The sequence below is a fragment of the Phycodurus eques genome, chromosome 4, assembly GCF_024500275.1.
Source record: "Phycodurus eques isolate BA_2022a chromosome 4, UOR_Pequ_1.1, whole genome shotgun sequence".
Taxonomy (NCBI): Eukaryota; Metazoa; Chordata; class Actinopteri; order Syngnathiformes; family Syngnathidae; genus Phycodurus; species Phycodurus eques.
In genome coordinates this window covers 9,253,632-9,267,027 of record NC_084528.1, presented here as the reverse complement: position 1 = coordinate 9,267,027, position 13,396 = coordinate 9,253,632, and the positions used below count along the sequence as shown (strand labels likewise).

Below are 13,396 nucleotides of genomic sequence, written 5' to 3'. Positions count from 1 at the left end.
AATTTTGGGCCCAGTACATCCTGAAGATTTTGTGTGATTGACGTAATTGTGTAAACATTTGTGCCTGTTCCAGAGAATTAAACTATAAACGTGCTATACATATACCACTTTATTCTCATTAGATTAAAACTTTTATTTTTAAGTGTCATTTTGTGTTATTTTCTGACTCCTTGGCCCAAAAATGATAAACCCAAAACCAGATGACTATTTTTGTTTTGTTTTTGTACACAGAACACTTGATGGGATCTTTTTTCACTCAGTTAGCATTTGATATAATACACCGCAGTACAAATAGTACAAAGCTCGGAGAAACCTTAATAATTAATATAAAATACAACTATTACCTTTGTGAACTTTGTGACGATGCCAACAAAATTATACACTTCAAAACATGTTTTTGTATAAAGTTGACACATTGCAACACCCACAAGGATGTAATGAAAGGTAATGAAAGGTAATGGAAATTCACTGCAAATGTTTTTAAGGTTGCTGAAACTGCACAGGTCATCTTGGGACATTTTACAAGCAGTTACCTTATCTGTCCACATTTTGTTAATGACCTGGGAGGCTTATGGGTATTAAACACATTTTTGTTTGCTCTTACACAGTTTCATCACATGGAAAGGGGATCAGGTTGATAACATCTCAAAGGAAGAGTAAAGCCACAGCCACTTCTAAACCAATGTGGCTATGTCAGTACTTGGGATTCTGAAGGCCTTTGGTAGATAACATTTACAACCCCAATTTCAATTAAGTTGGGACGTTGTGTTAAACATAAATGAAAACAGAATACATCCATCCATCCATTTTCTGAACCGCTTCTCCTCACTAGGATCGCGGGCGTGCTGGAGCCTATCCCAGCTATCATCGGGCAGGAGGAGGGGTACACCCTGAACTGGTTGTCTATGAATGTATTATTTTAATATATTATTTTATTATTTATAAATTATTTTGGAAATGGGATAGGTAAAGGATTGTTATCTGTGACCGTGAACAGGATAAATGGTGTCAAAATAAATGGAAGGATACAGGAATGGATTGATGAATGGATAGTATTTTATAAAGATGCCAAGAACACTGAATAGCTCTTTTTCAAAACAACATAAAAGCCAAATGTAAACATAATTGCTGTTATTTATTCAATTTGTAGACTTTATTAACTTCTGTTGAGCACATTCAGATGGACTATTTGAGACCAGGATAAAATTAATGCTTGTAAAATTATTAAGGTGTCACTGACTGGTGTAGTGGTTCACTCCCTTGACCAGACAGTGCCAAATGTGTGTAATGTATTCACTTCCAACTCAGTGATGAGGTCAATGTGAGTGTGAATGGCTGGTTGTCTATAATTGTGACCAGTTCATGGTGTATTGTGTCTTTCAGCCAAAGTCAGCTGGGATAAGCTCCAGCTACCCCGTGAGCATGGGTATACCAGTATAATTTTTTTGTGTGCAAATAATCACATTGGATTCCTAGCATTTTTTGAAAAGAGACGTTCAGTTACCAAAGTCGGCACGTACTGCAGTTCCTGTGAGAGTTTCGGACTTGCCATCTGCTAAGAAGATAATATGATCCAAATCTAAGGCAAACTCTAAAATCTAGACACATGCCTCTGGGATTTTTTATTTTGGGGCCGGTTTCTAATTGCTAAAGACAGTCGTTGTGATTACTGCTCTTCCTGGACTGTCCTCTCATTTACACCCAAATTTCTGAGTGCAGCAGGGACATTGAGGGCATCCGGTTTGGTGAACTTAATATTGTTTGCATTATGTAGCATGTACTGTCTGGTTCTGTTGGCTACATCAGGCCACCGCCTTGATCTTCAACTCTCACTGGAGTGGTATGAAGCCAAGTGTGAAGCTGCTGGAATGACAATCAGCATATCTAGATCTGAGACCATACCCCCCGAGAAAAGGGTTGTCTGCCTTTTCCATGTCTAGGATCAGCTCGTGTCCCAAGTGGAGAAGTTAAAAAAAGTATCTTGGAGTCCTGTTCTCGAGTGATGGAGGAATGATGCAGTGATGCAGACTCTGTAAAGGTCTGGCTTGGTGAAACTTTACCCTTCCGTCTTCGTTCCCATCTTCGCTGGGGTTCAAGAGATGAGGATAGTGACCGAAAGAACAAGATTATGGATACAAGCGGCCAAAATTGATTTCCTCCACATTCGACAAAGTTAGGGGAGGGGCTCAGAGTAAAACCCAGGCTCCTCCGTATCAACCAGGAGCCAGGTAACGTGGCAAGGGTATATGGGTAGGCCGCTTCCCTCGTTAGATGTTTTGGGCACGCCCCAACGAGAGGAGGCGCTGCTGATGACCCAGGACACACTGGAGAGACGAGGGTCTAGGAACACCTTGAGATTCTGCTGGAAGAGCTGGATGAAGTGGGCGAGGACAGGGAAGTATGGGCCTCTCTGCTAAGGCTGTTGCTCCTGTGAGCCAACCCTTATTAAATGAAAAAAGATTGATGGTTAGATAAACCCTAAACCCTTTCCTTAGCAGGGTGTGTGGTCAATATAGTGATAGTTGGGGCAGCCACATAAAATACATGAACATACCAGCGTGACAAAATGTAAAAAGCAAATAGATTAATCAAAGAAATGGAAAGTGACACTTACAATCACTGCAAGACATCCAGCATTGTATGTTGTTCCTTTCTGGCATGCTGCTTGTTTATTACAAGAACAAAACAGGCTGCGTGTGAGCAAAAATGCATTTGTGTTCTTATTTCTTTCCTGATGCTGCAAGGAAGTGATGTCTCTTCATCAGTTAATGGACAGCAAAGTAATCTTGCTCCGTTCTACCACTATTTCTGACAATGGAAGCAAAAACTGTACCATCTTGAACTCGAGCAAACTATAGTGCTAGGCATGAAATTGATTACACAAACATGCACATGCACGCACACAGACACACTAAAAATAACAGGAGCTTTTGAGTGCAATGGCAGTCCATGCTGCACAAATTGACTACGACACAGATTTAATTTAATAGGAGAAAAATACGATTGAGCTAAGAATCATTAAAAAAAAAATGTTTTTTGTCATTTTATACAAAAGGAGTTTTCATTCAAATGAAAATTTCCCTTGCATTTTGTTTTATGTCTGACCTTTAAATAATAATTTGATGGCCAATTAGAATTTCAGTGTAATCATGTTCCACTTGATGGATGTCTGTTGTGCGACGTTTTCTCCATACTGCCTGCTCCTTACGAGATGGGAGACACAGCGAACAAAGAGCTGCAGCAAGGTTTAACCCAAGCAGAAAATACATTACTACACCTTCACCTTTCAGCTACTGTACAATTACTTTTGGTAGAAAACAAAGGATCTGCTTCTGTTTCATTCTGTCCAATGAAATCCCCATATCCTGTGCAAAGGGGGACAATTGAAGAAGAGAAAAACACATTTCTGTCATGGCAACCAGTGGCTGCAGTGGAAACGTTACACAGCCATCACGTGTCATCACTCCAAAACAACTTCTTCAACATTATTTAAGAAGCCCAAACACGGGGAGCAAATTTCTACCCCAAAAGTTATTACAATTGCCTATTATTAGAGATGGGTTTTGGTCTCGAGGCCACATTTTGCAGGTCTTGGTCTTGTCTCGGACTCCCAAAAGTCTTAATTGGTTTTGTCTCTGTCTCAGACTGGTCGGACTCTGGATTTTCTGTGGAGACCAGCACTGACCTGCTATTCTTTAGCTTCATTCATGTGATAATAAGAAGTACTTGGTAAATAGGTAGGTAGGTAGGTAGGTAGATAGATAGATAGATAGATAGATAGATAGATAGATAGATAGATAGATAGATAGATAGATAGATAGATAGATAGATAGATAATACCTTCATGTGTTACAACCCCTCGTAATGACTACGACCTCCAGGATATTGTGACTGAGGTACCCCCCCATACAACATAGGTGGGTAGTGAGGTACTGTACACCAGCAATGCCAGTGCTCAGTCCGCTTTAAAATGTCAGCAGATCTTGAACCCCCAAAATTCTTGGTGAAATTGTTTTCTATTGGCATCCAGACATGGAAGTCATTGGCGTTTATACGGGGTAGGTTCACCCCCTTGTGGAGACATTATAAGGGGTCTTCAAAGATTTTTGCTCCGAGAGGTTATCGATATTAAAGCTAGTCATGGGAGATCTATGTAAATATAAGGTCCATTGCAGTTTGCTTTTCATTGGTGTGTGAATGTGCTTGTGCTCGGAGGGGGCTCGCACTTGGGCGCCATTCAAGGGAGGACCACCACTGCTCCGATTGAATGCGAGTGTGGGAGGAAAAGTGCAGGAGCAACAAAAAAAAGAAAAAAAAATGGGGGGGGGGGGGGAGCCTTTTTCCGAGTGGTTGCAGCGCGCGTTCGTTACGCAGACGCATCGGGTGCGCACTCGGAGACTCACATTCACATGACTGATTCGCTCCCAAGCATATGTAGAATGTTTCAATGGAATCCGCACTGTGACGCCACTTGAAGGAGTACACCGCGGGATTTGGACAAACTCATCCTCTGTCGAGAATGTTCACTGGTCAAAGCTGACATCTATCCGAGAAAAAGACGAAGCCGAGGCGCAGAAAGAGCTCAAATCAATTGGTCTGGCGAGCTTCCAAGTTGACGAGGAAGCCATGAATCTCACGGAGTCGCCGTGGGACCTCAACCGAACAGAGCAAGAGCAACTTTTATTCGGGATCGGCGCGGATAATTTCATCACCCTGGTGGCGTTTTGCCTGATCTTCGTACTGGGTGTGCTGGGCAACTCCATGGTGATCACCGTGCTGGCACGGAGCAAGCCAGGAAAACCACGCAGCACCACAAACATCTTCATCCTCAACCTGAGCATCGCGGACCTGTCCTATCTGCTCTTTTGCATCCCCTTCCAGTCTACCATCTACATGATGCACACCTGGGTCCTGGGCGCATTCATTTGTAAATTTATCCACTATTTCTTCACGGTGTCCATGCTGGTCAGCATCTTCACCCTCTCGGCCATGTCCGTGGACAGGTACGTGGCCATCGTACACTCCAGAAAGTCCTCCGCCATCAGGGTGGCCAAACATGCCTTGATCGGCGTGTTGGTCATTTGGATTCTCTCTCTGGCCATGGCAGCGCCCATCATGTATTACCAGAACATCTTTCACGGGGGAGAAAATCTCACATTTTGCTGGGAAGTGTGGCCAGAACAAAACCAGAAAAAAGTCTATGTGGTGTGCACCTTTGTTTTTGGCTACGTTTTGCCACTGCTGCTCATCTCTTTTTGCTATGCAAAGGTAAGCGAATCCACATTGGCCATTTGCTGCTTATGATGCTTCCTGAACAATTCAACGCATCTGACTTATGTGTCGTTCGTTGCTTGCAGGTTTTAAAACATTTGCACAAAAAGCTGAGAAATATGTCCAGAAAGTCTGAGGCATCAAAGAAAAAGGTATGTGTTATGAGTGATAACTATTTAGAGTTCCCTATGAGATGGGCTGCGTGATGATCCACATTGCACTGACAAGCACTAAATTGAACTGTACATATTGTATACACGATATGTATAATAATATTATTGCACACTGATACAAGGTATGATGTATCCTGCCATCAAATGAAAATTGGCAGACCAATGCAAATGTAATCTGAACAAAATGTTTTAAATCTTGTGTGGGGAAAATCATAAACAATGATAACGACTTACATTTTCCTTACATTTTGTTGATAGAACTCACAGACGGAACAAATGATGGCGAACCACTGAAATACACTTCTTGCAAAACGGCAAAGACATTAACAGCTTCCTCGTAACCGTGTGAGCTGCACAATTTACATGTACTGCCCTTTAAACTCTGCAGATACAAGTGCATAAATGATCCTAACTACTCATTAAACTCATTACACTCGTGTCTATATACATTCAAAATAATGGTAAAGACCTGCTATTGTTCTGACCCTTTCACAAATTTATACATATCTCAGAAATAACACCAACCATTTTGTTGTCTGCTAATGTGTGAATGCAAAGTGGCTGCCACATCCTAGTACTTTACATCACATATCCCTCTGGTGTATTGCAACAACATAATGAGGCTTCTGCCAGTGGCATTCACAGTAAAGACAGCTTGAGTGGCAAAGAATGACCATTTGTGAAAGAACCAACCAAAATAAGGAACACTTCAGACACCCAGATGGTTTTCATGGCAAAGGCATATTAAGCAATAGGCGAAATATCCTATACAGGTATATCACAAAAATTTTATGAGCGTCTTCAAAAAGCATGTTGCAAATCATATTTCATCTGGTACACGTAACGGTAAAGACATTTTGGCAATAAAAGTGTGGAAAATATGACTTTAAAACATTTTTTTCTTAGAAACAATTATTACCTTCTGAATGAAAACAGGGCGTCACAGTGGACGACTGGTTAGAGCGTCAGCCTCACAGTTCTGAGGACCAAAAAACATGCGTGGTAGGTTAATTGACAACTCTAAATTGCCCGTAGGTGTGACTGTGAGTGCGAATGGTTGTTTGTTTGTATGTGCCCTGCGATTGGCTGGCAACCAGTTCAGGGTGTACCCCGCCTCCTGCCCTATGATAGCTGGTAAGCCCGATGATAAGCCGCTTCTCCTCACTATGGTCACGCCCATGACCATAGTGAGGAGAAGCGGCTCAGAAAATGGATGGATGGATGAATGAAAACAACTGACAACAAATTTCAAAACTCATCAGGAAAATGTATTTGATTTTCGAAATGAAATTCAGTGGGGTATGTCTTCACCATTATTGATCAAATTAAATACAGTATAAATGACCCATATACATCTACATAAATGAGCTCGTCTCCTTGGTATCACCAACCCTTTTTTTTTTTTTTTTAGATTAGAGCTATTTCTTGTGTACTGATTAATGCAAGGGGCTATCAGTTTGACCACACATTGCCACTGCTTGAGAGTTGAGTGCACTAGTCTAATATCGATGGGCCAAAAGTCGAGGCTTTCAACCGACCGGCGAGTGTGGCTCTTAAGGTGTTGGGGTGTGACGTTGACTAGCAACTGGCACTGTTACACATGCAACACTTTAATACTACAAATAGGATCATTTAATTTTGCCATGTTAATTACATTTGCATGCTCTCATGATTTCACTCAGATATCTGGTTTAAATATGCATCTGTTGACCTTAGTAGTAACAGCAGGATGGAACGAGGTAACTCCCACTGTTGTTGCGAAATACTGTTTGTTTAGCAAACTCACGTATGATACAAAGACGCTCACAGTGGAATATCCAGTGCTCTCAAAAGTCAAATTGAGCAAAAAAGAAAATCTTCCTTGGAATGTGACAATTATTTTAAACTATTCTAGTTATGGAAACTTTCAGATAAACAGTTTTAAACATCCCAGAGTGTTGGTGGCAAAGATTTACTAAAGTCACCGGTGAATGGGTACAGGCTCATTTTACTTGTCACAGATTGTTAAGAAGTATTATCAAATTTAATGTGTGTCCAAGTTTTTCAGTATTCTGTCAGCAGAACTGAGGCAGTGAATGCTTCAGAGACTACAACACTACTATTCAGCACAGTAGTTGGGATTTTTTTTTTTTTTTTTTTTACATTTATTGAAAAAACACTTGATTAAAAACAACTTATAAGTAGTTTAAAACAAGATCTCCGTCGCATACGAGCTCTGTCAGGAGCCGAAATATTGATGACTTAGTTTACATCGAGACGGAGCACGCGCAGACAGAGCACTTCTCGGCTCTATTCCGAATGGCAGTTTACGTGACGAAAATTTACTTTGTGATCGGTTTGGCAAAAGGAACATTCCACCCCCTGTGAAACCGAATCAAATTCCATTCGGATTCGGCCTGTTTATTCCGTTTTAGGTGTTTATATGGAGCATTTTAACCCCCCCCCCCCTAAAAATACCTTTCAACATAAGACTTATATTTGCTGGCATTTTTCATGACCTGAACTCGCAAATCCAATATTTTTTTGTGTACAGAAAAGGCTTATTCAACTCATATGGTTCACAAATCTGTCTAAATCTTTGTTAGTGAGCACTTCTCCTTTACTGAGATGATCCATCCTCCTCACAGGTGTGGCATATCAGGATGCTGATGAGACAGCATGATTATTGCACAGGTGTGCCTTAGGCTGCCCACAGTAAAAGGCCACTCTAAAATCTGCAATTTTACTGTATTGTGGGGGTGCAGGGGGGTCACGTGCTCTCTGCTATCTTCTCTGTACAGTGAAAAACACAATTCATTAGTGAAGGGAACACCTCTGCAAAGTGCCAGACGCCATCGATTTAGAGCAGTTGCCCACACAAGTCAAGACGAACTCGATTTCCCGATGGGGACGAACAGCAAGCAGATGAGTTTCCTGAGATGATTTCTGACAGTTTGTGCAGAAATGATTTGGTAACGCAAACTGATTGTTGTAGCAGTGGATGTGGAGGTATTGGGCTGCTGTGGTTACACGTGGTCTGTGGATGTGAGGCTGGGTTGATATACTGCCCAATTCTCTGAAAAACCTTTGGAGATGGCTTTTGAATGAGAAATGAACATTCACGGGCAACAGCTCTGGTGGACAGTCTTGCAGTCAGCATGCCAATTGCACACTTCCTCAAAACTGCGCATTTTAGAGTGGCTTTCTATTTCTAATCGGCATCTTGATATGCCTCACCTGTGAGGTGGATGGATTATCTCGGCAAAGGAGAAGAACTCGGTAACATAGATTTAGACATACTGTGAATAATTTTTGAGAGAAAAAGGCCTTTTGGGTACAAAAAAATCTTTGATTTCAGTTCATGGAAAATGGCAGCGTTTATATTTTTGTTCTGTGATATCCATTAAAGAATTGACGAAATACATGGGACCCAGGAGTGAGAGGGAACATGTTTTAATGTAGAGCCTGTATCTTTATATTAATAGCTTGAAATATTTAAGAGATCATTGAACCGAGAGACATTGAAAGGTGGGATGAGGTGAGATCTGAAACAAAGTTGAATCGGCCTGTAGTTTTTACATCTGTTAGCAATGACTCTCAAGGGTTTGAAGTGAGGCTGTGAACATATTATGGAGGCTACCTAAACAAAGTACTGTTTGAAACTTCTCAAAACGGTGGGAACCTCTCCATGGCTGCTGTGTTTGTGTATCAAGACTGGAAAGGAACCTTAGGAAAATATTGACTTACTGTCTTGTAAGCAATCTGGAAAGATGTTTTTGGAGATCATTCTTAACGATATAATCAATGTCCCAATACCTTTTCCACATTGTGTGTGTTGTTTAGTACCAAAGACATAGTGTAAATTGTTATTTCATTTTAAATCCCTTTTGGGTGTGATTTGGCAGCCATTTATAGGCTCTTTCCAACAAAATTGTAGGGAATGTGCCACATTTTTTTTCAGGCTGTATTAAATGTGCTTTGTTTGCCACAATGGAGACTGATTAGTTCTGGAATAAGTCTAGTGGCTGCTTCAGATGAGAATGCATGTAATTATGCATATATATTTTAAATTGCTGACAGGTTCCAGCTGCATGACTAACAGTCTTGCATCAAGTAATAGCATTCAGTTCTTCTTTGTAAATTGTCATGAGACATTTGCTTTGAAATGGAGCGACCACAAATACTGTATGCTTGTCTGATGGACTTGATTCGCACCGTATGATGCCAGGTTATTCTTATTGACATTATTCAGGGTTCATTCTGCCAGGTTTAAATTGAGAACCTTTGAATTATGTGAATCCTTAACTTTAGTCAAACCTTTTCTGATAAATGGTAATTGGATGCAGATTGTGAGAGAACTCATGTAACCTTTCTCTTCTTCTCTTGTACACCTTTGACATTCACTTTGAATTTTAATAAGCCTGAGATGACTTTTATAAACTTTGATAAACATTTTCTGCTGACTCTGCCATTCCATCCCATCCTCTGGCGCAAAAGTGTTTCTTGTAATGAAACAAGCAATACACAATTTTGATGGAACGGTAAGAGACGAACAGTAAACGATGCCCTCAATTTATCCAGTGAATTTGCCCCACCTCACCTTTGACCTGGAGGGCACTTTGCACTAACAGCATTCTGTGTTCTTTCCTCCTCATGTGGTGGCTCTCAGACAGCTCAGACAGTGCTGGTTGTGGTGGTGGTGTTCTGTCTGTCATGGCTCCCTCATCACGTGGTTCACCTTTGGGTAGAGTTCGGGACCTTCCCACTGAACCAGGCTTCCTTTTTCCTCCGGATTGCTGCCCACTGCCTGGCGTACAGCAACTCATCTGTCAACCCAGTTATCTATGCCTTCCTGTCAGAAAACTTCAGGAAGGCTTATAAACAAGTGTTCAAATGCCAGATTGGCACCGAAGATGTGCCCTTCAACGAGATCAAGGAGGTCCGCAGTAAGGCAGACACACCAACCAACTGCACCAATGTTTGATATTCAAGGTTTGCATAGAGGTGTATGACTAATTTATGGCAACTTTAAAACTAAAACTGAATTTAAAGACAGTGAAAGCCCAAAATTGTAGATATTACGTGGCTGTTGCCAGGGCTTTTCCACATAACCGCTGTAAGGTTTAAATTATTTGCACAATGTTTTCAAATCTAATATGTTCTTGTCTAAACTTTCTCTTTTTGTGAAATCTTACATTGAAGAATGGACCCCAACAAATCAAAATAATATTAGTTTAGTTTAGTAAAGAAATGTTCTTCCTCTATGAAAAACTGTGCTGGGTAATATTGCTTAATCTAACCATGAAGACTCCTGAGTTGATGTCACAACTACAGTTCGGTCCAGAAGCATTGGGACAATGAATTTTCTTCATTGAGATGCTTTAACAGGTCTTCAGTGGAGCCACCATCACTTGCTGCTTGTTTGTGGGGCTTGCGTCTTCACTTTACTAAGTGAAAATGAAAAGCATGCTCGATTACCGTAGCTTTAGATCAGGTGAAAAAAATTTCCAGTGAAGAATATGCTTTTTTCCCTCCAAATGTATTTATTTTTCATGTACCATTTAATGGTAAACTCACAAAGGCAGCACGGTGAATGTGTGGTTAGGACATCTGTCTCACCGTTATGAGGTTTGGGGATTGAATCTCAGCTCAAGTCCTCATGGACTTTGCATGTTCTCCCCGTGTTTGTGTCAGTTTTCTGCAGGTACTCTGCCTTCCTCCCATATTCCAGGTTAATTGAAGTCTAAATCAGGGGTCACCAACCTTTTTGAAGTGCATGTTCTCCCTGTGCCTGCGTGGGTTTTCTCTGGGCACTCCGGTTTCCTCCCACTTCCCAAAAACATGCATGGTAGGTTGATTGAAGACTCTAAATTGTCCGTAGGTGTGAATGTGTGCGCGAATGGTTGTTTGCTTATATCTGCCCTGCGATTGGCTGGCGGCCGGTTCAGGGTGTACCCCGCCTCTCGCCCGAAGATAGCTGGGATACCCTTGGATGGATATTCATCGAGGTGGCATGGTGGACAACTGGTCAGCACATCTGCCTCACAGTTCTGAAGACGTGGGTTCAAATCCGGCCTGTGTGGCGTTTGCATGTACTCCCCATGCCTGCGTGGGTTTTCCCGAGGTACTCTGGTTTCCTCCCACATCCCAAAAACATGCATAGTAGGCTAATTGAAGACTAAATTGCCCACAGGGCAAAACTTGATTTCTAGAAATCAGTGCAAATATTTTCATTTTAGAAATGATCACAACGTTCCTAGGAAATCACAATGATCCATCGCTGGTGAGCTATTTTTAGAGCAGGCATGTGGGCAAATCATGTGGTCCTAGGGGGAGACCAGGTGCCCCCAGGCACCATGTTGGTGACTCCTGCACTTAATTGTAACATAGTTGTGAGTGTGAATGGTTGTTTGTGTCTATGTGCCATGCGATTGACTGGCGACTAGTCAAGACAAGTGGGATAGAAAATAAATAGATGACATTCACCACAAAGACCAGTGCCACACCCGCTTCAAAAATGTCAGAATCTTGAGGGATCCATCAGTTAAATTCAGCTATGGACCAAAGATTTCATATGGAAGCCTCCTGCTACTACAGTCCATAATACAGTATTCTGAAAGATTTGAGATTTGGCAAAATTGCTTGCTACACTAGATGTCTGATTAGAATTATTTTAATTTCATGAAAACAAAATGTTTTACCGTTTATTTTATGAGAAAAAAAATATATGGAGTGGGCTGCGACGGAAGAATTCTTGTAACTTGCTGCTGCAGCATGTACATGCCAACAGAGCACTGGAATGTGATATATTGCTTACCTTTATGTGCTATTTCCCACTAAAGTCTGGTGATCTTACAGTCAGGTTTCAGGAGGGAGTATGTGGCTATGATGATAAATAATCTACTGTAATTTACATACATAAAATGTGTATAGAAAATTGGAGCGCTCATATTTTCTTTTTCAGACTGCTTCTAAAAAGGCATCATTGTTCATGCAGTAAATGCTTGTTAAATAGGGTTTATTATAAATATTAAGGACACGGATAACAATGTTCGTGTAATGTCTCACATTATTTTGACTTCACTGAGCAAAGCTCTTGGACTTGTAAAGCTCCAGATAATTGCTCAGAACCCTTCCTTGTAGCTCTAGTTCCTAATTAATCATGATTGTAAAATTGATTGTATGTCATTGTATAATATATTCCTATCTAGAAGGAGATGAAGATTTCAAGTACATGTAACCTTTTTGTGATAATGCCCCTATTCTATAAATACTGTCAAATCTAAATAGAGAAAATATGTTGGTCCTTGGTGAGAAAATCATGCACACACAAAAGAATGGTTTTCAGTGGTTTGTTAGAGCTTGTTTGATTTTGTTTCACTATACAGTAGCTGTACATATTTTAACATAGATGCAGTTTGTATGTTCTTTGTTATGAGCAGCATTGTTGATATGATCAACACATTCTTATCTTTTGCTGCTGTCTGTGCTGCAAGAGAGAGAAGCTCTTAATTCTACATACAGTGGTCCAAATCTGATGTTGTTGTTGTAATATCCAGGAATAATTGTGTCTTTATGCAGTGTATGTATTAAACTCTGTGGTTTTGCACAAAAAAAACATTGTTATTCCAATTTCATTCTGTGGTTTGAAATTCCCTTGTGTTTACGTTGAATTGAAATTTTGTTTGCTCATTCCATTTAACTGCATTTCCATAAAAGGAGGTTTGTCTTCATTCTCAGTGAAAGCATGAACTGATGATTTAGACTTCCTTTGCTCCCACAATAAGTTGAGGAAAATAACAGAGAAGGTTCCCATCAGTTGGGTTCCACCAAGAGTTTGTTTTGTTGATCATAGACCAGTGGAGGGCATTTCCTGACATCATATATATAATCCCAAGAAACATTATGCAAGGCCTATTTGAGTAGTGTGAAGATTTCTGAAAGGGGAAATGTCCTTTAATAAATTATTAAAA

At 40.7% G+C, this 13,396-nt stretch overlaps 1 protein-coding gene across 1 annotated transcript; it reads left to right on the top strand.

Annotated features, from left to right (window-relative positions):
• The first annotated feature begins 4,394 nt into the window (after positions 1-4,394).
• galr1a (galanin receptor 1a) lies at positions 4,395-12,073 on the top strand. Its single transcript, XM_061675543.1, has 3 exons — positions 4,395-5,268; positions 5,358-5,423; positions 10,093-12,073. The coding sequence occupies exons 1-3, from the start codon at positions 4,627-4,629 to the stop codon at positions 10,405-10,407; spliced, it is 1,023 nt and encodes a 340-aa protein (XP_061531527.1). The 5' UTR covers positions 4,395-4,626; the 3' UTR covers positions 10,408-12,073.
• The last annotated feature ends 1,323 nt before the right edge of the window (positions 12,074-13,396 follow it).

Coding starts and splice junctions, on each gene's coding strand:
- galr1a (XM_061675543.1), top strand. CDS start 4,627: ATGAATCTCACGGAGTCGCCGTGGGACCTCAACCGAACAGAGCAAGAG. Junction 5,269..5,357: donor TCTCTTTTTGCTATGCAAAG/GTAAGCGAATCC, acceptor CGTTGCTTGCAG/GTTTTAAAACATTTGCACAA. Junction 5,424..10,092: donor CTGAGGCATCAAAGAAAAAG/GTATGTGTTATG, acceptor GGTGGCTCTCAG/ACAGCTCAGACAGTGCTGGT.